The sequence below is a fragment of the Mustela nivalis genome, assembly GCF_964662115.1.
Source record: "Mustela nivalis genome assembly, chromosome: 9".
NCBI classification, from domain to species: Eukaryota; Metazoa; Chordata; class Mammalia; order Carnivora; family Mustelidae; genus Mustela; species Mustela nivalis.
The window spans coordinates 15621416-15645805 of NC_139028.1; the positions used below are offsets into that span (position 1 = coordinate 15621416).

Genomic DNA, 24390 nt, shown 5'->3' on the forward strand with positions numbered 1-24390 from the left:
TCCTTTCTCTCCGTGAGCTCTCCAACACCTGTTGTTTCTTGTGTTTTTGATACTAGCCATTCTGACAAGTGTGAAGTGTTATCTCATTGTGGTTTGATTTGCATTTCCCTGATGATGAGTGATGTTGAGCATCTTTTCATGTGCCTATTGGCCATCTGGATGTCTTCTTTGAAAAAATGTCTATTCGAGTACCCATTTTTTAATTGAATGACTTAGAAGATTTTGGTGTTGAGTTGTATAAATTCTTTATACATTTTAGATGCTGACCCTTTATCAGATATGTTGTCTGCAAATATCTTCTCCCATTCAGTAGGCTGCCTTTTAGTTTTGTTGATAGTTTTCTTCACTGTGCAGAAGCTTTTTATTTTGATGTAGTCCTGACATTTTATTTTTGCTTTTGTTTTCCTTGCTTCCAGAGACACATCTAGAAAAAATGTTGTTATAGCCTATGTCAGAGAAACTAATGCCTGCACTCTCTTCTAGGATCTTTATGATTTCATGTCTCACATTTAGGCCCTTAATCCATCGTGAGTTTATTTTTGTGTATGGTGTAAGAATGTGGTCCAATTTCATTCCCTTGTGGTAGCTGTCCAGTTTTTCCAACACGGTTTGTTGAAGATACTATCTTTTCCCCATGGCATATTCTTGCCTCTTGTCAAAGATTAACTGTCCCTAAAGATGGGTTTATTTCTGGACTTTCTTTTCTGTCCTATTATCTATGTGTCTATTTTTTTTCTAGTAACACACTGTTTTGATTACTAAAGCTTTGTGGTATAACTTGAAATCTGAAATTGTGGTATCTCAAGTTTTGTTTTTCTTTTTCAAGATTGCTTTGGCTATTCAAGGTCTTTTGTGGATCCGTACAAGTTTTAAGATTATTCTTGTTCTGTGAAAATGCTCTTGGTGTTTTGATAGGGATTGCATTAAATCTGTAGATTGTTTTGGATAGTATAGGCAAAGAATATAAAAACACTAATTGGAAAAGATATGCCACCCCCATGTTTTTTGCAGCATTATTTACAATAGCCAAATTCTGGAAACTGCCCTAGTGTCTACTTGGGTAGATGAATGAATAAAAGGATAAAAAATTATATATACATGTATATAATTTTAAAAAGAAAATAGAAGGAAAACCAAGAATGACTCCTCCAGAGTTCTGTGACCAAGAAGGAATTTGCGGAAGCAGAGGCCTGACTGCTCAGAGGGCTGTAGAGACCACACCTTTGGCTTGGAACCAGACTAGACTTGGGGGTAAGGCCTTGATTATTCAGACATGGAAACAATAAAGACAGTACTCCAGTTCTCATCTGGTGAACATACTAAAGGTGAATCCAATTTAAAACCACAGGTGCCATTAAAGATCTGATTGTTGCATTCACTTGTGCAAGTTTGCCATGATTACATATCATAACTTTATATTCTTTTATCCTAGGATCTACTTAGAGTTTTTGCATTCTAAGTGGCTGACTGTGAGTGAGCTATAGCACAAGGAACCCTGGGGACAGGCAGCACATGGCTAGTGAAGTGAAATGCAAAGGCACAAATTAAGGGGGTAGAATTCTAGGAAAGTCCCCTGTCATTTGTCTGATAGCAAAAAGAATCATTTGGAGAACTTTCTATTTGGGAGCTCCGTAGAGGTTTTCATTGTTCTTACAATGCTAAACATTAAACCTAATGAAAGATATCTTAAGGTCAAAGCATGTGATATAGATAGGTAGATAGAGATAGAGAGATGGAACATATATGTAACACATATGTGTGTGTTTCTTTTTTATTTATCCGTTTCCCCAGAAGGAAGCAGATGGCACGCTCAAACAGGATAACCGAGGAGACTTTAGTGAAGGACTATCCACAAAGAAGGCCACAGGGTCGAGAGAAACCAGGATTAGTGAGGACCTTGGAGCTGGCAATAGCAGAGAGCTGCCCCTAGGTCTGATCAGGGAAGGAGAACACGCCTTTATAGAAATTCAGTGAGACCTACAGCTGAAGACGAGGGCTTCCCAGGGCAATAGCAGCCTTGACCTCTGGTCGAGCCAGTGCCAGCCCACAGCCCAGCAACAGGGGCTTCCACGGGAATAAATACCTTGATCTTTTTTTTCTTCCACCCAACTTTCTGTTGCGCGTTACTGGTACTCTCATTGGCCGAACGTGATGCCAAAGGACAAGGGAGCTTAGTTGATTCAGCCCAGGGAGGCAACCTCTTCGGACACAGAGTGAGGCAGTAAGTGAATCTGGAGCACCCAGAGACCTTGCTGTTATGTCTGGACACCTGGTCATCACCGTGTCCCTCCCCTTCCCCAGCACATACCCCCCCCACCCCTTTGTCTCCGTGCTGGAGTACCCTGTTGCCACCTCTTCTGTGGATCTACATCCTCTCAACCTTAAAGGCTCTGGCTATACAGGTGATTTGCACAGTAAACCTTCTGTCTTGGGTACAACTGTGATGTCCCCTCAAATGACAGTAGGGTTTGGGAAGGCCAGGACCATGACCGTCTCTAGCAGAGAAGGCCTATTTCCAGCAACTTCCTCAACAAAAACCATCATGTGACCCTCATGGCCCAGGGCTGATCCGTTGCAGACAATCAGCATACCATGGAATCAGAGAGAGGGGCAGCATGCCCATGAGAACCCATAGCTGCCTGTTACATTTTTTGTCCCACCTGCTTGTCCCTTATGCCCCCCGCCCCAACCCCAGTCCCAGGATCCTTGACCATGATGGTATCAATCCAGCCTGCATAGGGACTTATAGTCTCTACAATGCATTAACACTTGTCAATTAGCTGCCGTCATTTAAAATTCAGGAGATGCCACGTAATCTTGGTGTACTGTTTTTTTTAGAAAATGGGACAGTTTGGCAACACTGATTCCCAGTCTCTCGTGATGACAGCCAGCTGGAGCAGCACAGTGATGCTCCTTCAGAATGAGCACATGCTGTCCAGTCCATTCATTATACTCCCCATCTAGCCTGCCTTCCTCCCTGACAGTAGCTGACCTTTCCTCCAATTATGCAAGTTTGCAAGCCCTGCTTTATGGGCATCTCACTGCTATAATTCCCCCTCCCACTCCAAGCCTTCCGCCTAATCCTTTCTGATTAATTCTATAAAGCCCTCACCCTACTATAAACAAGCTCATCTCTTCCCTCAGCCCAATTTCACAATGTCTCTTCCATTCCCTTCTATTGTGGGTTGAATTTTGTTCCCCCAAAAGATATGTTGTAGTCTGAATCCCCACATATGTGAATGTGACCTTATTTGGAAATAGGGTCTCTGCAAAGATAATTATACTAAGATGAGGACATACTGGATTAGGGTGGCCCTTATAAGGAGAGAGAGGTTTGAAGACATGGAGGATACACAGAGAAGGTCATATGAAGTTGGAGGCAGAGACTGGAGTTATGGTGCCGTGAGCCAGGGAATGCCAAGGATTGCCCATAACCGCCAAAAGCTAAAAGAAGCCAGGAAGATTCTTCTGGAGCCTTCAGGGGGATCATGGCCTTGCTGACACATTCATTCATACTTCTCGCCTCCAGAACTTAGAAGGAATAAATTTCTGTTGTTTTAAGCCACTGTGTTCGTAGTACAGTTGACCCTTAAGCAACACAGGTTTGATCTGCTCGGATCCACTTACACGTGGATGATTTTCATGAACTATAAGATAGTACTATAAATGTATTTTCTCTTCTTTATGGTTTTCTTAACATTTTCTTTAGCTTAATTTATTGTAAGAATACAGTATATAATACATGTGATATAACAAAGTATGTGTTCATCTGCTGTTTGTGTTATTAGTAAGTCTCTGGTCAACAGTAGGCTATTAGTAGTTGAGTTATGGAGAAGCTCAAGTGTTATCCACATATTTTCGACTGCATGGGGGTGGGAATCAGTGCTCCCCCATGTTGTTCAAGGTCAAGTGTGTTTTGTTGTGGCAGCCCTAAGAAACCATTACTCCTCTTCCTAACTGGAGGTGGGATTTCCTCTTGAGATTCTCACAAGGGTGCTTCAAGGATTGACATTCTCTTGGTGCCAGGGGTCTGAAGGTAAATAATGTGAAAGTATTTCTTGCTCCTTGGTCTCAGACTTTAACCAGAGAAGACTGCTGGAAGCACTAGGGCACTGTGAGAAGACCAGGAAGTCGGTTCTCTGCACAGATACATTTCGGTGTAGAACTGAAGCTTGAAAGCAGACATTCATGAGAGCTACAGTTCTGCTCTGTCTCCAGCATTTCTAGAGTGCTGACATAGAGTCAACATCTACTGAATTTTTGTTGAATGAATGAATGGGTCTTCGCAATTAAGGCCTTTGAAGAGCATGCCATTCTGGCTAAGTCTCTAGGCCTTGCATACTGACCAACTTGACCCAAAAGTGTGAGCTAGATGCATGGTTACTCCAGTTGAAAAATGTCATTTCTTTGAAACATTGTAAATGAAAAAACAGTTTCATGATAGAAATATAGGAAAATTAAAGGGTAGAACTGAAGCTTAATTGGACTAAGACCTACAGTTCTCAAATGATGGTTCTCTAATTTCTTATAATAGTTTTTATTAAACCAATGTTTGAATATTTAAATAAATATTTAAATACACATTTAAGTATTTAAATAGATGCAGTTACAAAAAATGTGTTATCTGAGTCTGGGGAAAGGCAGCAGACATTCAAGACAAGAGGCCACATGGTGACAGGCAAAATGTGGGAACAAGATGTGCCTTTCCATCACCTGATGTGACATGGGGCACTGGGCCAAATGGGTTCCAGTCTTAACTCCTTGTCTAAAGTCAATCTTGGCAAATTGGAAGTCTCCACTAATTACCAAGAAATTACAAGTACTCTATTGATTTAGAAGGTTTGTGATTTGGCTATTTTTCAAATGCCTACAATTGCTTTGCTGTTACAAATTTGACACAACACAACAGCAGAAACCTTATTTTTTCACCAGCACCAAATTTTGGTAAAATGTATAAAATTTGATTTTCTTATAAACATCGAGTACTCCTAGTAACAGATGTTCCCCAAATACAGACCTTCAATTGTAGATTAATGTGTGTAAAGTAAACACACTCTACTTTAAGCAGTATTCGAAGACAAACAATCTCTGGGTCACTCAGAACTGATGTTTGCATAGAATGTAATCCCAGTGGAAAGCCATGTTTAAATAATAAAAATATTTTCCTGTGAAGTTTCTGATAAAGGCTCAACTCAAAACAAAATAACTCATATTTATATAGCTAAAACAGAAATACTTTTTAAATTCTTTTTGGGGGAGCATCTTAGTGAATTTTATTTCTAAATTCCAAATTCCTTTTGTGAACCCTCTCTAAAAGCAGAGATTATCAATTGCTTCTGACTGAGGCTCTGGGTGTAGATAGCTGGGTCTCTTAGGGGATAGAAAGCATAGGAAGTGTTGGCTCAGCAAAGGCACCATATTTAAGGTCCCACACATGAGGAAGAGCAACAGGCCTAGACACTCTCCCAGGAGCTGGGGAGGACCATCAGGGGAGGATCATCCCACTACACAGGCTTCTACCCTCCTCTAAAAGATCCTGCCATGTTTCATACCTGTTATCCCCCAAATCTCATCTCCATCCTGTTCCCTCTATGACTAATTCTAACCAAATTTTTTAGCCCAGTCCTTGGATCTTCCAGTCAACAATCAGCAAACTCCCCTGTGTCTTCCACTTCTTTTCTTGCCTTAAATGAGTACCTGGCTGTGTCCTAATGAAACTGTCTGGCCCCCAGCCCTCTCAGCCCTCCAGAAGTAGACCCACGTTCCTCTGGTGGCTGGTGCCCCCCCGTGACCTGGTGCCCCCCTCAGACCACTTTTCCCATATCCTTGGTCCTGAGACGTTCCTGACACCTTCTCCCTCTCCTCACTGTTAACGTCTCCTCGACTTGTAGTCACTTCCTCATTTTTTGAAGAATTCGACTTCTAGCCATGGAAACCTTTGCCACCCCCCACCGCAGCTCATTATCATTCCCTGTTGTCTCATATGAGCTTTAACACACGGAGGAGGCAAGAATATACGGTCAGCTGTTCAATGTGACTAATAGTCAAACAAATGCAAACAAAACCCATCAGTTTCAACACTGTGGGGTTGGCAACATTTTTGATATGAATAGCCTGCTACTATTGAGTGTGTTGAAGATGAGGATACAGGACAATCTTCGCACACTGAGGAGACCATACATTGGTGCAGCCACAGTAGGAGTCATTTTGTACTAAAAGCCAGGTTGGAGATCAACAAACCCAGAAATAATGCCTCTAGATACATGTGCATGGAAACAAACATTGCAAAGTTGATTTCATTATTGTTTATACCAATATGACAACCCAAATGCCATCAACAGATGGATAGAGGGTTAACTCAGCGTATTCGTACACTGGAATAGTACATAGAGGTTAAAATACACACACAAAACAATCAACACAGAAACTTGGGTGGAGGTTATCTCTGCGGTAAGAAACGAGATAGTGTGGCTGGGGAAGCATACAATTGGGTCTTTATCTATACCTATTATATTTTATTCATTATATTTAAAAAGAGGAGAGAAACATGAAACAGTTTAAGCTGAGGAACAAGCAAATTTTTTTAAATGAGAGAAAATGTCCGTCAATTCCTCTTGGCAACAAGATTGAAGACCTTAGATGACTTAAGAATTTAGAATAATCGCTCAGCAATACAAATGCTTTCCACAGAGGAAGAAAGAAAGATGTTTGGCTGTTATTCAGCTAATTGTATCAGTGTTAGACATCTAAGCTTAAAATCTGCATGAAATTAATTCATGTGAGGAATCCCTTATTCTTGGGTATTTAATATTGATCGCAATTACCAAAGAGCAGTCAAACCCCCACCACACTTTGTACTATATGGAAACAATCTTATGCAAGTACAAATCTCTGAAAGGGTTCAGGGGGAAAAAAAGTAATTTGTTTCTACACCTGGCCTTACTTAAGGAGAGCAATGCTTTATTTATTCAACATCATTGTGAAATGAAGTGTTTCAAATAATTTTACGCCTTTAAGTGCCAAGACTTTTTTTTTTGTTCTTAATAATTTTAACCACTTGGATTGAAATCACTTTTAGAAAGCTGTTACACATGGGGATGATTTTTCTCCCCTTTTTTAATACAGAAGACAGAATATGCTTAAGGTTTTCATGTTAACCTAGGGTCAAGATCAGTTAGGCTTCCTAATCCCATTTTGTCATATAATCCCAGAGCCCCCTTGTCCACCATTGTCTCCCAGAAATACACATGGTAGTGGCCCCTGGGGATGCCCCATGGTGGGAGCGAGTTTTCTCCAGAAAATTGCTCATGTTCATAAGCACTGAAGCCATGACTTTGGTTATCTTCCCTGTGCCTGAGTCACATCTATTCATAAACACACAGATATCAATACCCCTTGATGCCCAGGATGCTTCTGACGTATCTTGTCCATATTTCATAATTATCATCACCAAAATCAATAGCAGCCATCTGTGTGTAAGGACGGTTGATCCCGGCAGTAAATGACTATAGGGCTGGGGGTCTGAGTTGTTGTATCTGTTTTAAGCTCATGTCCTCCTTTTCTTGCAGCCTCCAGCAACGGCCTCTCACCCCCCTTTCCTAAGTTGCTGATTTTCATCCATCCAGGACTAAGAAATTAGGTAATGTATTCTAAAAGAACAAAGCCAATCCTGACAGGGTAGAGTCTTTCCTCTGAGGGAAGTGTGCAAGCCTGGGTGTGTGTGTGTCTATTTCTCACTGCATGTTATCATTTTGTCTCTGATATTGAAGTGAGAGAAGAGATAGAAAATACCTTTAAAGTACTTGTTCTATTCAGAGTAAGACATAACCAATGTTAGAGCCACGATTTGGGAAAATTGCAAGGCCTGAGGAATGGCTGGTAATTAAAAGGCTATAATGTTACTAAGGAAATCTGAAGTATATACTTTTAAAGAGAACAAAACAGAAACATTATTTGGAACTACTCACATTGTATTTGCGTTATATCTATAAAACATTAAGAAAAGGAAATTCAGCATAATTCCTTCCTAAGTGTGGCACCAGTAACATAATTCCTTCCTAAGTGTGGCACCAGTAACACCATAACATTTATAATTTTTATACTTGATGATACATTTCAAGTATTTACATGTTAGAAATACTTGCAGTGTTTGAGCATACATGATTTGACCCATGCTAACCCAGTGCATGAAATAACTATTTAAATGCTATACGAAAATAAATAAATAAATAAATAAATAAATAAATAAATAAATAAATGCTATACGAGTTCTAATGTATTTATGTGTTGGACACATGTGTTCAATAGGCCCATTTAGTGGGATTTCACTGAAACTCAACTTTATTTTTATCTCCCCAAGGCCCTTTGAAACTATTCAGTGAATGAAGTTTTGCCCCTGCACTAGATAAAAACTCAGCAGGTCACCTGAGTTTTGTATTCATTCTAAGGTAACAGACACTGCCATAGTCACTTTAACAAAATACAGTCAAATTTCAAAAGTAAGAGTCCAGGTCAGGACATTAACCAATACTCAATCTCCACTCAAGCTTACACGTGTACCTTATACTCATCTAGTCCCTCCTAAGGACGGTACTGTGATTCCACCTAAAAAATGAAAAGCTACAATAATCAAAACAGCATGGTGCTAGTGAAGGAACAAGAACATAAAGATCAGAACAGAATGGCAAGTCCAGAAATAGACCCAAACAAATGTAGTCAACTGATCTCTGAAATACAAGCAGCAGTTCAATAGAAAGAGAATAGTCTTTTCAACAAATGGCACTGGAACCATTAGATGTACACGCACGCGCACGCACGCACGCACACACACACACATGTACACACACCCACTCACACATGCACAAGGCATGCACAGACCTTTTATCTTTTACTCAGACCTAGACACAGACCTCCCGTCTTTTACAAAAATTGACTCAAGAATAGACCTAAACGTAAAATGGCAAAATACAGAATTTCTGGAAGAAAACAGTAGAAAATCTAGATGACCCTGAGTTTGGCAATGAATTTTTAAATACTGAATCCAAAGCAAAAATCCATGAAAGAAGAACTTGATGATAAGTTAGAACTTACTAAACCTAAAAACTTTTGCTCTGTGAAAGACACTCTTAAGAGAATGAAAAGAGAAGCCAAAGATTGTGGAAAACAAATCTCTGCAAACACTATCAGATAAAAACTTTGTGTTCAAAATAGAAAAAAAAAAATCTTAAAACTCAACAATGAGAAAACAAACAATCCAAGTAAAAAATGGGCAAAATATCTGAGCAGACACCTTACCAAGAAGACATATGGATAAAAAATAAGCATAGGAGTTCAACTTTCTTTGTCATGAGGAAATTGCAAATTAAAATAATGAGATTTAACCAAACATCTATTAAAATGGCTAAAATCCAAAAAACTGACAATACCAATTGCTGACAAGGATGCAGAACAATAACAACACTTATTCATTGTTGGTGAGAATGCAAAATTGTAGAGCCACATGGGAAGACAGTTTGGCAGTTTCTTAGAAAGCTAAATATAGTTTTTTTTCATACACTTACATATTTACCCAACTGATTGGAGAAATGTACGTCTACACAAAGATCTGCACACAAATGTTTATAGCACTTTTTTTTAAAGGTTTTATTTATTTATTTGACAGACAAAGATCACAAGTAGGCAGAAAAGCAGGCAGAGAGAGAGGGAGGAAGCAGGCTCCCAGCTGAGCAGAGAGCCCGATGTGGGGCTCGATCCCAGGACCCTGACATCATGACCTGAGCCGAAGGCAGAGGCTTAACCCACTGAGCTACCCAGGTGCCCCGTTTATAGCACTTTCATTTATAATTGTAAAAATCGAAAGTAACCAAGATGTCCTTCCATAGGTAAATGGATAACTAAACTTTGTAACATCTATACAATGGAATACTATTCAATGATAAGAAAAAATGAGCTATCAAGACACAAAAAGACATGGGAGAATCTTAAATGCATATAACTAAGTGAAAAAAGCCAGTGTGAAAAGGTTATATTCTGCCTGACTCCAGTTACATATTTTTTTCTCATATCTCATTCTGGTAAACAGCATTTTGTATTTTAATGCCTTCGTAGAAACTTCAATGTTAATGTCCTGCTATCAATTTATGTAAGAACTTATTCATAGGCCAAGAAATATTTATCCATAAGATAATTCTAAACATAAACCTGCTAACTTTATATGTTTACATGAGCCAGATTACAGTTGACCCTTGAACAACCCAGGTTTTATCTGTATCCACCACGTATCCACTTACACGCAGATTTTTTATGGTACGGTATTATAAATCTATTTTCCTTATGATTTTCTTAACATTTTCTTTTCTGTAGCTTCACTTATTGTAAAAATGTCATATATAATACATGTAACAAAATAGGTGTTAATTGACTGTTTATGTTATCGGTAAGGCTTCTGGTCCACAGCAGGTGATTAGTGGTTAAATTTGGGAGGAGTCAAATTTATACCAAATTCTCTGCTGGGCAGGGGTCGATGCCTCTAACCCCATGTTGTTCAAGGGTCAACTGTAAAAGCTCCTCAAGGGCTGTAATCACATCTTCTACTACTTTGTAGCATACATACATACACAAACACATTCTTGCATGAAGAAATGTCCTTTTTATCCCAAAATCGACTCAATAAATCCTGGTACCTGACTTGTTGATGATATTTCTGTGTATACTTAATTCTGCAAAAGCAATCAAGCCTGAGTCTGTCATTGGGACACATAATTTGAAGCCAGAGCTTGAATTTCTGAGTTGCCAGCTAAATCACAGGTTGATTACTTGAAAAGCTGGCATTGGCTAATACAACTTTTGTTAACAGAAAGACCCAGATCAGACAGTCAACGCTGAAGATCAACAGGATGACCAATGCCACAGTCAGAGTCAAGTGAACGTGCAAAGAACTATCATAAGACCCAGGTAAGATATTATCTATAAAATATAATCTGTAACATTACCATTTTTAGTTGAGAGTTTAGCCCCTCTAGAATTAGCAGACATGGAACTTAAAACTCAGGTGAAATGCATTATTTTTACTCACAAGCTAGCAAACCAGCTCAGCTCATCTTGAAGTATCCATAAGATAATTCTAAACATAAACCTGTTTATGTTTAGTGGAACTTCGGTCTTGGTTTCCTTGGGTCAAAGGGAGCTCCAACAGGTTCTAAACAGTTCCTCTTCCGTGGGGGATGAAGTTTTCCCTTTATAACCCCTTCTCTCACAAGGTGTCCCAAATTCTTCACCTTCTGTTCACAAGGCTTGCAGGATGCAGGACTGTGGGACCACCGGCTGTGCATAAGCAGTGGGCGGATTCATGGATGACAAGGACCAACCATTGGCTCCCTCCAGAATGCTCCCCAAACCTGGGTGTCTTCCCCTCCCCCTTTCAAACACGTCTAACTCTCTAATCTGCCTAGTCCCTCCACCTCCTCTTCCCTTTCCTCTGCCTCCAGGCTTACTTTGCCTTTTGGGGGTGGAAACTCTAGCTAAATATAAGTTTGCAGGGGAGTCTCCTCTTCCTAAAATAGGCCAGCAGCTCTTTTAATCTTTGTTTCTGCTTCTGTGTGGGAGGGGGAGGGGAAGACAGCCCCCTGGGCACCAGTGAGAGAGCAGAGGGAAAAAGATATACTGAATTTATATCAGAAAACACAGATTTAACACTGTGAGATCTAGCCCTGCCATAAATGCTTTCCGACTAGTGTCCTTTCCTTTTCCCAAAGTCCGCTGTCCCTAGTCACCTCCCGTGCTGTGTCCTTAAACAGCAAAATGGGTTGAAAACAAACCGTGACAGTGTGAAAATATTTCACCAAGGCAGACAGCAGAGCCTAACAGGCAGAGCAAAGGTCTCGGCCTAACAGGGGTATTTAGTAAGTTAGGCTAAGTTGAGGTTATGGTCAGGGGCAATGAGAAGGGGAATCTTAGTCTAGCAGAACTCAAGTCAAAACTGATGGCCAATGACCAGGCAAGGAAAGCCTCATAGGCTGAGAGAAGGCATGCCGAGTGTCCAGGCAAAAGTGATGACCAACACAAGGTAGGTGCCTTTTTCCTGACTTGGTCGCGAGGGTTAAGGGATGGTTACTCAAGTTTTGTAGCAATCATTAGTCCTAAGAGAACAAATTGAAACTCTAGATCCTGAGTATTTGGACTGAACCAATCCAAATGGATGTAGATTCTAGAATAACTCCGGAGATGTTCTGATAATGTAAGCCTGCTCTGAGGAATGTTTAACTGACATGAGTTTCAGAAGCTTGGTGGGTGCTGAGCCTACTCTAACAAGAGAAGTTCAGGCCAATAATCCCTTTTTTTTTTTTAATTGCAGTACCGTTGACACACAATCAATAATCCTTAATCCTAACCCTCAACTCTTACCTTAAAGTGTGTGGAAATCTATTAAGACCTGGAGACTGTCTTCCCCTCCCCAACCAAGTGGCCTTTTATAATTTGCTTTTGATTAAGATATTGATGCTAGGAAAGCTTTGTGTCTTATAACCGAAACTTTTGTCGTTTCCTGCTAATAAAGGAATCTCTAAATATTTGTCTTAGAGATGCCTCTATCTCTATCTCTTTTAGGACAAACCATTTCTAAAGGGCTTGTAATTAGTATATTACTCTGTCTCCTCAACTCTAACCTCAAACTGATTTGCATATCACATCTCCGCCCATCAGCATGGTTTTAACCTGAGACCCAAGGTGAGGGCCTGGGAAACACTAAGCCGCCTTCTCGGGCCCTCCAGGGCATGGCCTCTCCAGTATGCTGGCAGGAGGGAGGCGGAGAAAGGGGTCTGTCATTGAACTGGTCTCGGTGCTTCCTCTCCTCAAAGGCTGTTCCTTTTCTTGGGGTGACACCCACTAGCTGTAGACACCCCCCATGTGGTTGGTCTTCAAACCCCTGCTCTTCAAAAAGCCCATGTGGGAGCTCTGGCTGCTCTGACTAGGGAGACCCGACCCTACCTCCACCTCTTCCCCCCGCCTCTTTTCTCCCTCATCCCCACCCCTGCCACCCACAGCTTGCACATGCAGAGGACGAGCAGACCCTGTCACAGTGCCATGCACCCCTCTCAGAGGCAGCTCTTTTAAGTGACGCAAGCACGCTTGCCTTCCAGGGTGTTCTCCAGGCCCACAGGAGGCACGTGTGTCCTCACCACGGCCATACGTCTCAGCACCCGCATCTCCCAATCCTTGTTCCGCTGTTCCAGTGAGATCAGATGGGACAAGCCAGTGCACATCAGCAAGTCACCCGCTTGGAGACCAGGATGCCCACCTCCCCTTCTCCAGCTCCTACAGGTAATTTCCTGGGCACCTCCGTGTCACTGGGCTTGAGGAGGGGAGTGGCATACAAGTCCTCCTTCCCTTGCCCAGAGAACAGAGAGGAAATCACTTCTCAACACAAATACTGCCCAGCTATGGCTTCTGTTCTCTCTTTCTTCACTTCTTAGTGTTCTTGTATAGATGTGGGTACAGGAGGTGGGAGGTGCAGGGCAAGTGGCTGTTGGTGGAGGGACTATTCATTGCTTCCTAGTAAGCCTAGAGGAGCTGGCTTCCAGGGGCTTCCAGGAGTTGGTGCCTCTCTCCACAATGGCGGATAGTTCTCACCTGTTGTTGTCAGCTATGGGTCCTAGTTCCCATGCGGGGTATCAGCAAAAAGATCGCTCACAGACTTCAGCAGCCTTCAACAGAAAAATGCACAGGCTTTAAAACAAAAAACAAACAAACAAAACACACACAATATTTTCAGCACAGAATCCAAGGCACAAATCTGTCTGTCAAGGATGAGAGGGACAGTGCATCTTTTTCGTGTAAGCGCAGAAATCCTCTCTTACCTGAACAGTCATTGTCTTGCGAGCCAGTCAGGAAGGAAGGACTGTGTGCCCAGCTGAAGAAGCCGAACAGCTGCTTGGCAACGGAACAGACCCCCAGGGCTTCAGGATCCTCCCGTGCCTCCTCTGATACCTGAGGGAGGTCATGCTCAGAATTCCTGAGCCCTTGGAGAATTCAATCTTTCCTCAAACTCCAGTCCCCACTTAAACCCAAATTCGGTGGATAAGCCACTAATTGGATGACAAATCCGAAGGACATAAAACACAGACAATTCAGATAAGTCTGAGGTAAGGAGAATCATTATCAATAGAGAACAGGATATTCCCTCTGTGATTTTCAGAGTAGACCCCTGAGGCGATGTGGGTCTTATCTTACAGTCCGACAGAGAGAAGAAAGGGCTGGTGTGTCAGAGGCCGGTCCTCTCCCTTTGCAGCTCCACATCCCCACGGTCACCCAAAGCACGAATGACACTGATGATGGCTTTGCTTTCCCTGCTGTTCACTAGGAGCAGAGGGCGGCTAGAAGACACACACTCCAGGAATGGTGTCCCAACAGCTAGAAAACACATTAGCCGGTATGTGGCCGAAAGAGCCATTGAATAAATGTTTTTAAAGAAACTGACTTCAAAAGTTTTATATCAACCAGAGGTCCCAAAAATGTGAAGGAAAATACCAACCTAGATACACAATAGTCACAGAGAGAAGTGCCCAGGGCTGGCTGACAGGGGCAGGAGGACCATCCTTGAGCTGGAGCCGTGGCCCATGGTCTGGGCGCTCTGCCTCCAAGGGCACAGACAACCAGAAGCTCAAGAGCAAACAAGCAGGCTCACTGTCTTCCACCAGCCCGGCGCTCAGAGGTAGGGCTCGCCCAGCCCTGGGAGCGGGAGGCTCACCAAAGTCCCCTCTTGGAGAAAAGACTAGAAAAGATCTCTCACCAGAGCCAGCAAGTTGGCAGATCGAAGCTACCAAAAACTGAAGTTTGCTTGGTTTGATCTAGTACCTAACCAGACAGTGTTAATAAAGAAAAGCTACAGTACCGCAGTGTCACAGTCCTGCAGCAGGTCGCTCTCTTTATCCCCATTTTATAGATGAGCAGACTGAGGCAGGGAGAAGTTACATGACTTGCCTGTGTTTACATTGTTTATAAGTGGAGTCAGGTCTAAATCTGATCCAATAAATGTAGAGCCCGTGCTCTTAACCACTTGGTTTTGCTGTCTCTCCTGAACAAGGGAAGAGTTCCCACCCTGGGGACCACCCAAAGAAAGAGGGCTCCTCCTGAATATGATATTTCCTACTCCCATTAGCCCCAAAGGGCAGGTGGAATGAGTCGAGGGGTAAAGACGGAGAAGTTGGGAAATGGTCTCCTTCTTCCAGGCAGTCGTGGAAGGAATATATGGGTTGACTTCCAGGGTTTTCAGGAAGAAAAGAATAGCATTCCTTCCATCTCCCCGCAGTTGCCCACCCCTCCACCCCCCAAAATCCTTGCTCATAAACCCAGCTAGAGCCAGCCCTTCGGTGAGTGACTGATAGGGTTGAAGCACCACCTAGTGGCGTAAACTGAAAATACCCCCAAAGGATGTCCCTTGAGAACCAGAGGCAAGGAGGAACACCGTGATCTGTCCCAGGAAGGAAAAGGGAACTAGAAAGCAAAAACTACCACCGCTCAAAGACTTTCTGCCTTCCCTGTAGCCCATAGCCATACATCATTAAAAGGCAATGTTTTGCCAGCCTGTGCAAGGGTTTACCCAGCATATTGGGAAAAAAGAAAGAGCTAGAATCCAGGAGACCTAAACCCCAGACCTTGGCCATTTACTGTCCAACAAATGGGAAAACCGAGTCTCCTAAGATCTCTCCCCAAGACCGTGGCCCCCTGCATATCTGTGGGTCGCATTCAGCATCTGGGGGAGACTCAGTAGAGAGGTTAGTGACAATGAAGGAGCTGGGAAAGAAAGGGAACATGGGAAAGAGAAGGTTCTTTCTTCTCAAAGAAGAGCTTCTGCCGAGTTTATGCAGAAAGCTCCAAGTCACAGATGGGAGGAAACCTCCAAGTGACAGACGGGAAAGCAGAAGACACTACTGTAGGAGGGACCCTCCTTCCTTGTCATTCCAGGACTTGTTAGTGGGTGTCCATCCCTTGTCCCTTACTTCGCACATGTTAAGGAGCCTTCCAAAGGGAACAGACCAAGTGGGAGCATGTTGCCCACACGCCCCTGCAGGAGAGGGTTTGGCAGGTCAGCTCAATGCCCCCAGCAGAGCTCTAGTGTAGATCAGGTTCGTGGAAAGAAGGGACAACTAGGAGGTCCGGTCTGAGGGAACGGGATATAGGGACATCTTCTAGAGCGCTGAGCAGTGTTCATGCCAATTTGGTGCCTGGTACAGCGGAGGCTGACAACTGGTGAAATCAGTGCGGAGAGGTAGGGCCCTGGCCCAGGAAACCAGCCTGGTGACTGGGCTCCCTCCACCCTGCCTCTAGAAACTTAGGGGATGGAGAAATTCGAAGCAAAGGATCAGACAGGAGAGGTCTGCACAGACCACAGGAAGCAGCCGAATGCAGTGTCTGTCAATGCCAGGTTCAGCCATGGTCCGTCTACACAGATTAGTCCCAAGGCCATTTAGGTTAGCGTTGAGCTTGGTATAATAGACTCTTTGACTCATAGGACCTAAGGTTCTGGTACATTTTCTCAGGATGAGCCTCCAAATGATCATTTTACTCCCTGGGCTTTATTATATATACCTACTCTCAGGTACCCCAGGACAAGCCCAAGACTCACACCTAAGCAGAGGATAATATTTCCCTTATTTGAGCCTTGAAAGTTCTTGCCCTTTGGCACAGCTGAACTGGCATCATCCAACCCTTCACCTTCCTGTTAATCTCTCTGCTGGAGTTCCTGAAGCTCCAGGCTCCCCGACTCCATTCTCTCTCATCTATTTTGGTTCACCTTTATTTTCATCTTTCAGTGTTGTTTCTATCACTTGGGTGAAGCGTGGCTTCTTCACCTGCTGTTCTAAGCTGAGTTCAGGGTTAGTCTCACCAGTGGTCCTGTGGCCTTACTGGTCAGGGATGTCCCCTCGGGAGCCTCTCCCATCTCCATCTAACCCCTCCCACAGCTGCCAGACCACCATCTCTCCCTATTGCAAAGGCTGAGACAACCAAAGAGCTCCCTAAACTCATTCCAACCTGAGAAGTCACCCCAAGGCCATCGTCTGTTTGTCCTGCAGAGCTGGTTTGCATGCCCTGAGATCAGCGAATGGATGAGACTTGCTCTGTAGGGGTCGATGGCATCACCTACTTGTATATGTTCCCCCCTGGATTTGTGTGAAAGACTAAAGTGCTGTAGAAAAGATCTTGAATTCCACTGGCTTAAAAATCAAGTTCACTTCTCTTTCTTGTTACAGTTCAGAAAAGTGGCGAGCCGTTTGCTGCACACAGTCATTTGAGGACTCTTCTAATTTATTTCTTCCCCATGTTTTTGAGAATTCTTACAGATTCAATAAGTATTTGAGCACTTGCTACTTAAAAGGTGCTGGGTTACATTCTGCAGGAGACACAGTGTGAGCCTCAGAACTCATGATCTAATGAGATGACGAAGCTAGTCAATGAAGAAGTGTGTTCAGAAAAGAGAAACTGTAGAATCTGTAGAATCTGTAGAATCTGTAGGAGTGAAAGGAGGGAGGAATCACGTTCCAATCAGAGCAACAGGAAATCCTTCACTGAGGAAGCCTACAGGCTTGAGATTAGAAGGACATACAAAATCTCAGGAGATAAAGAAAAAGAGAACAAAATGTTACCAGGGGAAGAACAGGGGGAGACAAAGCTCAAACGTAATGAAACATGGAAAAACCAGGAAGCAGTGAGCATGAGAGTTTAAGGTCAAAGCCTAACAAGATTCCAAGGGGGAGGGCAGAGCCCCTGCAGAAGACCAGATGAGGAACCTGTCCTACATTGGTGGGCTATTAGGTATCTTTTGGGATTTGAGGCTGGGGATGAATGAGCGTAACTCTGAGGTTGGTTGAAATCAATGGAGTGAAGGGGTAAGCTATGGGTGGAGAAACACCCAGAAAGCCAACACAACAGCCAGGGAGGAGAAAATGGGCTAAAACAGGCTAACAGTACAGAGAAGGAGCCTGAAGGGAACCCACAAAGGAGGCGGGACTGACAAGACCTGGCAACTGGTTGAACGCACAGGGCACAGTGTCAATGACACACAAAATCGTGGAGTGTCTTATAGTCACCAGTGCTTAGCTTCAGTGAAATAAGATACTTTGTCCAGATAGATGCAAAGACCTTCTCGACGCTGCAGGCTATCTATCAGGAACTCCCATGACCCCACCCTTGGATTTACTAATTTGCTAGAAAGGTTCACAGAACCCAGTACGTGCCATTCCTGATTTATTGTAAGGATGCAACTGTGGAACGGTCAGATGGAACAGGTGCATGAGCCGAGGAGTGGGGAGGGTTTGTGCCTGCTCTGCGGTCCCCTCCTCCGGGCACCTCTATGTGTTCACCGGCCCTTCAGCTTCCCGGACCACGTAAGTTAGGGATTTCCATGGAGACATCATTATGTGAGCAAGATGGGTTATTAACTCAGTCTCCAGTCCCTCTCCCCTGCCCAGAGGATGGAGTGTGGAGCTGAAAATTCCAAGCTTCTCATCATGTCTTGGTCTTCCCAGTGACCAGTCCCCATCCTGAGAATATGCAGGAGGCTACCAGGTATCACCTCGAGTAGAGCAAAAGATGTTCCTGTCATCCAGCAAATTCCAAGGGATTTAGGAGCTCTAGGCCAGGAACTGCAGTCAAAGACCAATATTAGAAAAAAGCAAAATGCTCCTAGCACCCCTGTCAGTCAGGAAATAACAAAGGTTTGAGGAATTCTGTGTTAGAACCCAGGGCAGAGACCAAATACATATTTCGCGTTATGTCACAGTACCATTTTTTTTCCCTCCATTTAAGAAGCATGTGTTGCTGGCACATTTCTCCTCTGTCTCCCAGTAGAAGCCTCCCTGGCCCCTGTAATAAAGGGGCCCCTGGGCTCCTATGCTTTATGTCAATGGAGCTCGAACACTGAATCACCTGCTCCCTTCAACCATCCCTCAAAGAAAGGCCAGAGAAATAGGGAAGTCCTGAAATAAAGGGAACAGGGGGTGCCTTGGTCCCCACTCTGGCCTGCCTGCTCCGGGGTCCCTCACACCTGCCACATACACCCACCAGAGCTACCTTATAGCAAATTTATCAGCAAAGTCCCTGCCAAGTTGTCAGGAGCTACCCAACCACACAGCAGGTGCCCAGCCCTGGAGTGAATAAAAAAGCTGATACAGAAACATTGTGGTTGGAATATCTGAGGGGTGTTCCCGATACAAGATAAAGGAGACAAATACTAATCGTGCCTGTGCTATGTGGATTTGTGTTTATTCTACCAAAACATACCCTTGTTTCACCCCCCTTAGCGGGCCACCCCCAGACCATCATCAGACCTCGCTTGGACCCAACAACCTGCTTCTGTCCGTGCCATGTTTCTGAAGCCACCAGCAACTGAAGCAAACACAGAAAAAGCTTATCGCCAACCCACACCCTTCCAGTAACAACCATCCACTCCCATCTGCAAAGACTTGTTTCCTCGGAATAAGAAAACAACCTCTCTGGGAACTTTCTAAAAAGTGTGTTTAATTCTATGTAAACAGTTCTGGAGTTGTATGCAAATACAGTAAGCATCCAAAATAAAGGGTATTTTAAAGCAGAAGCAAGTATCTGTTGCAAAAGAAAGCATTCTAGCTTTTCCAATGACATCTAATATCTGAAATGCCACTGCAGGATTCTGCACATTTCTACATGAACTTTGCTCTAGAAAATCATTATGTTGTTGAGTTATGAGTATGGGACCCCCTACAGGGAGATGTTTACAAACTCCAGCGGTGTGTTCAGCTCATGGAAAAAGAGAAGTGACATTTCTTTACCGTGCAAAATAAGGGGATCCCCTCTGATATACTTTATGTTTTTTGTCTTGCTGCTTGTCCCCAGAAACTGTTGTTTCTGATGGATTTTACAACCAGGTTCTGCATGGCCGAGACCTACCATAGCGGCAATCTACCCTTGCAACCAGTCACCGTCTACACAGCTGAGTGCCGTGGGGATATGGAGAAGAAGAGAAAGACGGCCTGGTCGGGGATGAAGGAGGAATATGCAAACCACTAACTGGCATGGAAAGCAGCATGAAATCAGTGCCATTAGAGAGATTCAAGCGAGAAGCACCATGACATGAGCCGTTAAATCCATCTTGGCAAAGGTAGCCTTGGTGTTGAATCTTGAAAAATTTGTAGAATTTCAATCACACAAAGTGAGGGAAGGGTGCTTGGATTTGAGAGAATATACCATGAGCAAAGGTAGACAAATGGAAATGCCGATGACTTATTTGAACACCGACCATTATAGTGAGAGCAGGGGTCCCCAACCTTCAGTATTTATGAAGAATCGCATGGGGGCAGGGAGCTCGCTTAACATGAAGGATGGCCCGGCCTGATCGTCAGATATTCCAACTCAGCAAATCTAGGAGAGACTAGATTTTCTAAGCGTTGCAGGTGATTTTGAGGCAGGTGGCCCAAGATCTTCATGGAGCACTGGGGTAGAGACTGTGAGGAATGCAGACGTGATAGATACAACAAAATGTAGGCTGGACCCGGCTCCTAGGAAGCCTCAAATGCTGTGCTGAGAAGGTTGGGCTCTATCAGCAATGCGTGTTGTAGCCGTGTTTGAAAATGGTTCCATCCTACTCGAAAGGTTTAAAATCTTCCAGTGCAATGTTGACAAGAATCAGCATGCTTGGGAAATTGATTGCAGAAATAGTAGAGTTCACTTAAGAGTGTTTACTTTATTTTACTATGTTACTATGGAGCTATTCAGTTAGAGGAGTAAGAAAGAATGAGTTGGTGACCCCTGCCTGGAAAAGAATGCAAATCGCGGGGCTGTAGGATCATGTGGCAATGGCTCTTCCTCGTCTCATTCACTTAAAGGAGTAAAGGAAACAGGTGCTAGACACTGGGGAATTGAGACAGATTTTGTCCTTTTGGTTTTGTTTTAGAAATAGAGACCCCGAGAGGTGTATTCTGTCCATAAGAGAAGCACAGATACAAAGTTCAGATCTCTGTATTAGAACACTCTAGAAACTCATTTATACTACAGGTGCTCTTCTAAAGGATGTGGTCTCAAACCATGTGGTCTCGGAACTCCTTTACTCTCTTACAAATAATTGAAGACCCTGCTTTTTTAAAGTATGACTTATATCCATATCCATATATATATATATATATATGAATAGTAAATATATATATGTATATTTATATTTATATATCTTATATTGGAAATTTAAGCATTAAGAAAAGATATTTACTATTCATTTAAAGTAACAATAATGAACCATTACATGTTGATGTAAAAAAAACCATTTTAATTAAAAATAACTATGCTTCCCAAACAAACAAATTTATTGAGAAGAGTGGCATTATCTTATGATTTGGCAAATCCCTCCTGAAAGTCTGGCTTCACAGAAAACAGCTAGACTCTCACATCTGTTCTTCCATTCATATATACCAAGTCACCTCACCCCTAGAAAACTCTTCCGTACATTCATGAGAGAATGAGAGAGTAAAAGGCAAAAAAGTTATTAGTTTCTGAAATTGGTTTACACTTCACAGACCTCCTGAGTGCCCTGGACCACTGGGGACCTCCAGATCCTAGTGATCCGAAATGGGGTAAGAGCCTGTGAGGCAGAGCCAGGGCGGAGAACCACAGGCAATAGCGATTGCAAGTCCCAGACCAACCCAGACTGAACTAACTGTTCAGGACTGGGAGACAGAACCAAAGTTAGGTTAAGCAGCAATTCTAGGTCCTTGAAGATGAATAAGGGAAGTGTCAGAAAGTACCTAAAGTTTGCTTGTTTGGGGTTTTGGGGTTTTGTCTTTGGTTTTGCTTTGGTTTTTTGTTTTGTTTTGGTTTTTGGTTTTTTTTACTCTAAAGGAGTTCATGACACTGAATATTCCTCAAAAAGACTGTTTTTTAAAAAGATTAATAAGGGGTTTTTTATTTTATTTTTAGAGGGGGAGGAGCAGAGTGAAAGGGAAAGGGAGAATCTTTTTTTTAATTTGAAATCAATTTAATTAACATATCATGGATTATTAGTTTCTGAGGTAGAACCTGGCGATTCATCGGTCGCATGTAACACCCAGAGCTCATTCCATCAAGTGGCCTCCTTAACGCCCATCACCCAGTGACCCCATTTCCCCACCTACCTCGCCTCCGTCGATCTTCAGTTTCTTTCTTACAGTTAAGACTTTCTTATCGTTTGTCTCCCTTTCTGATTTCATCTTATGAGAGGGAGAATCTCATGCTGGGCAGGGAGCCTTATGTGGGGCTCAATCCCATGACCCTGAGATCATGACCTGAGCCAAACCAAGAGTCAGATGCTCAGCTGACTAAGCCACCCAGGTGTCCCAGTATCTCAGAAACTTCTGAATTAGAATTGGCTGGGGCCAGGCATAGGTATTTTTATCACATCCACTGCTAATTCTGAGGTACTTCCAGGTTTAGGAGCCTCTGGTTTAGATCAGATGTTTATGTTTTATAGATAACAAGAAGGTTATCCAACTGTATTACAATGTATTCATTTTGTATTCATTTTGATTTTTTTCTTCCTAGAATTCTTTCTATATCTGAAAGATACATAGCTTTTAAAAAATTATATACCCACAATCTGCGAATTACAGGCATAGAACCTATATTTCCTACCAGGATGTAAAAGCTTTCTCATATGCACTATTTTTTTTAAACCTAGCTCTAAATTAAAGAAATAGAAAATGCCACTGCTATTCACAAAACAAATAATGGATTCCTTGTTTCCATAATAAACTTTTAAGAGAGTCTGTTCCTAATGGAAACTCATTGTTACTAAATAAAAATCTTCTTGGAGAGGAAAAAAGTACCTTATATATAATCTACATCGGGGATGCAAATTGTAGAGAAACAGACACCAGAGGATTTGCATGTAATCAAATCTAAAGCAAGTCATTAGAGAAGCATCACAACCATGTACAGAAGCCTTTCCCATCAGGATCAGGCTTACCTGACCAGAGACCAGGATCCCTTATCACGGAGAACACGACATTCACATACGACATCGCCGCTAAGAAGGAAATTCACCAGAACCATCCAGAATGGAAAGTGGTGAGTCAATGTCAATTATTACAATGTTTAAAAAAATTTCATAGTCCTTGTGTTTATTTTTGACATCACAAAGTCATAACGTGAAGCAAAGAACAAGAACAAATACCCCTAAAATCTGGCTAGAACATGCAGAACTATAAAAACACAGACCAGAGACTGACAATTTAGGACTCTTGGTAACATTTTCATAATTCTAGTCTCTTTGAATTACTAATTGTTGGGTTCAACTCTACAGAATGTTGTTTTTATAAAACAGAAACTTGGGTATTGCAGCATTCCTTTCCATGATGGTGAAATGTGTGAAATGGAACTTCTGGAAAGCTCTCAATTATAAGAGAAGTGCAGGAGAAGAATATATATAAATGTAGAACCTGAAATACCTTTTATTCATGCATCTTGTTTTAGGTTCTTAGTTTAAGAATGAAGGATTTCCCACGTGCCTGGGATAAGGAAGAGCTTCGGCTGTCATTTCACAAAATTCATAGAATTTCATGTCTATAGATCTTTTCCAATTTGTTCACTTTGAGGATACAGGTTTTAGCATGGACATAGAGTAAAACCCACCCCTTTAGGAACAAATTTGAGATAAAGAAAATGAGAATTTTCAGTGTGAATAAATAATGACCGAATATTTCAAAAATGCCTTGTAAAGGAACTTGAAAGAAAAATTAATATTTTTTAAAATGCCCCAGCTCTTCAAAGTCTGATCTCGAAAAATAAGACACTAGAGCCATCACATAAGAGCCCTGCGGCCTGGAGTGAGTAAATGACAGAAGTGCTAAGTTTTGGATCCAGGTGTGAGACTTCAGGTGGGGGGAGGGTAGCCCTGGCGGGGGTGGGGGGGTGCGTTGTGGGTGCCTGCAGCGAGCCAACGAAACCCCCACAGAATCCTAACACACTTAACTAACTTGACCTCACTTTAAAAAGTTTAATCTTTCCAGTGGAAACTTTCATAAATAGTATATATTATTTTCTGCTTAGTAATTAATATTTGCACATTTTATTATTAATCGTGGAACTTGCCTTTCCTGGTATTCTCCTGGAGGTCTCCCATACTGAAACTAGTAGGACTTCTACCCCACAGGTCAGAAGTGGAACCACAAACACCAAGCCTCTAGCAGGTGCAGATCGAGCACTTTGTATTCCTATGGGGGCAACTGCCTCCCTTCTCATCCCCAGCAAGGCAGGCTGAGCTGGTCAGCAGGGCAGAGAGGGGCCCTTGGGCGAGAGGGGGGGTAAGCCAACACACCATATTGACACCTGACCATCTGGGACCTCATTCTTGGCCCTTCCCTGACAGGCCAAGACATGGAACAAACATGAACACTG

General features: G+C 42.7%; 1 protein-coding gene across 1 annotated transcript in view; it reads left to right on the forward strand.

The window, feature by feature from the left end:
* Positions 1 to 7565: 7565 nt before the first annotated feature.
* The window catches only part of POU2AF2 (POU class 2 homeobox associating factor 2), a 49064-nt gene continuing 32239 nt past the window's right edge, over positions 7566 to 24390 (forward strand). Inside the window, exons 1-5 of the mRNA XM_082748997.1 lie at positions 7566 to 7639; positions 10856 to 10953; positions 13137 to 13317; positions 19867 to 20131; positions 22949 to 23061. Coding sequence (XP_082605123.1) covers positions 23052 to 23061 — 10 coding nt within the window. The 5' untranslated portion in view covers positions 7566 to 7639; positions 10856 to 10953; positions 13137 to 13317; positions 19867 to 20131; positions 22949 to 23051. The remainder of the gene's footprint in view (positions 7640 to 10855; positions 10954 to 13136; positions 13318 to 19866; positions 20132 to 22948; positions 23062 to 24390) is intronic.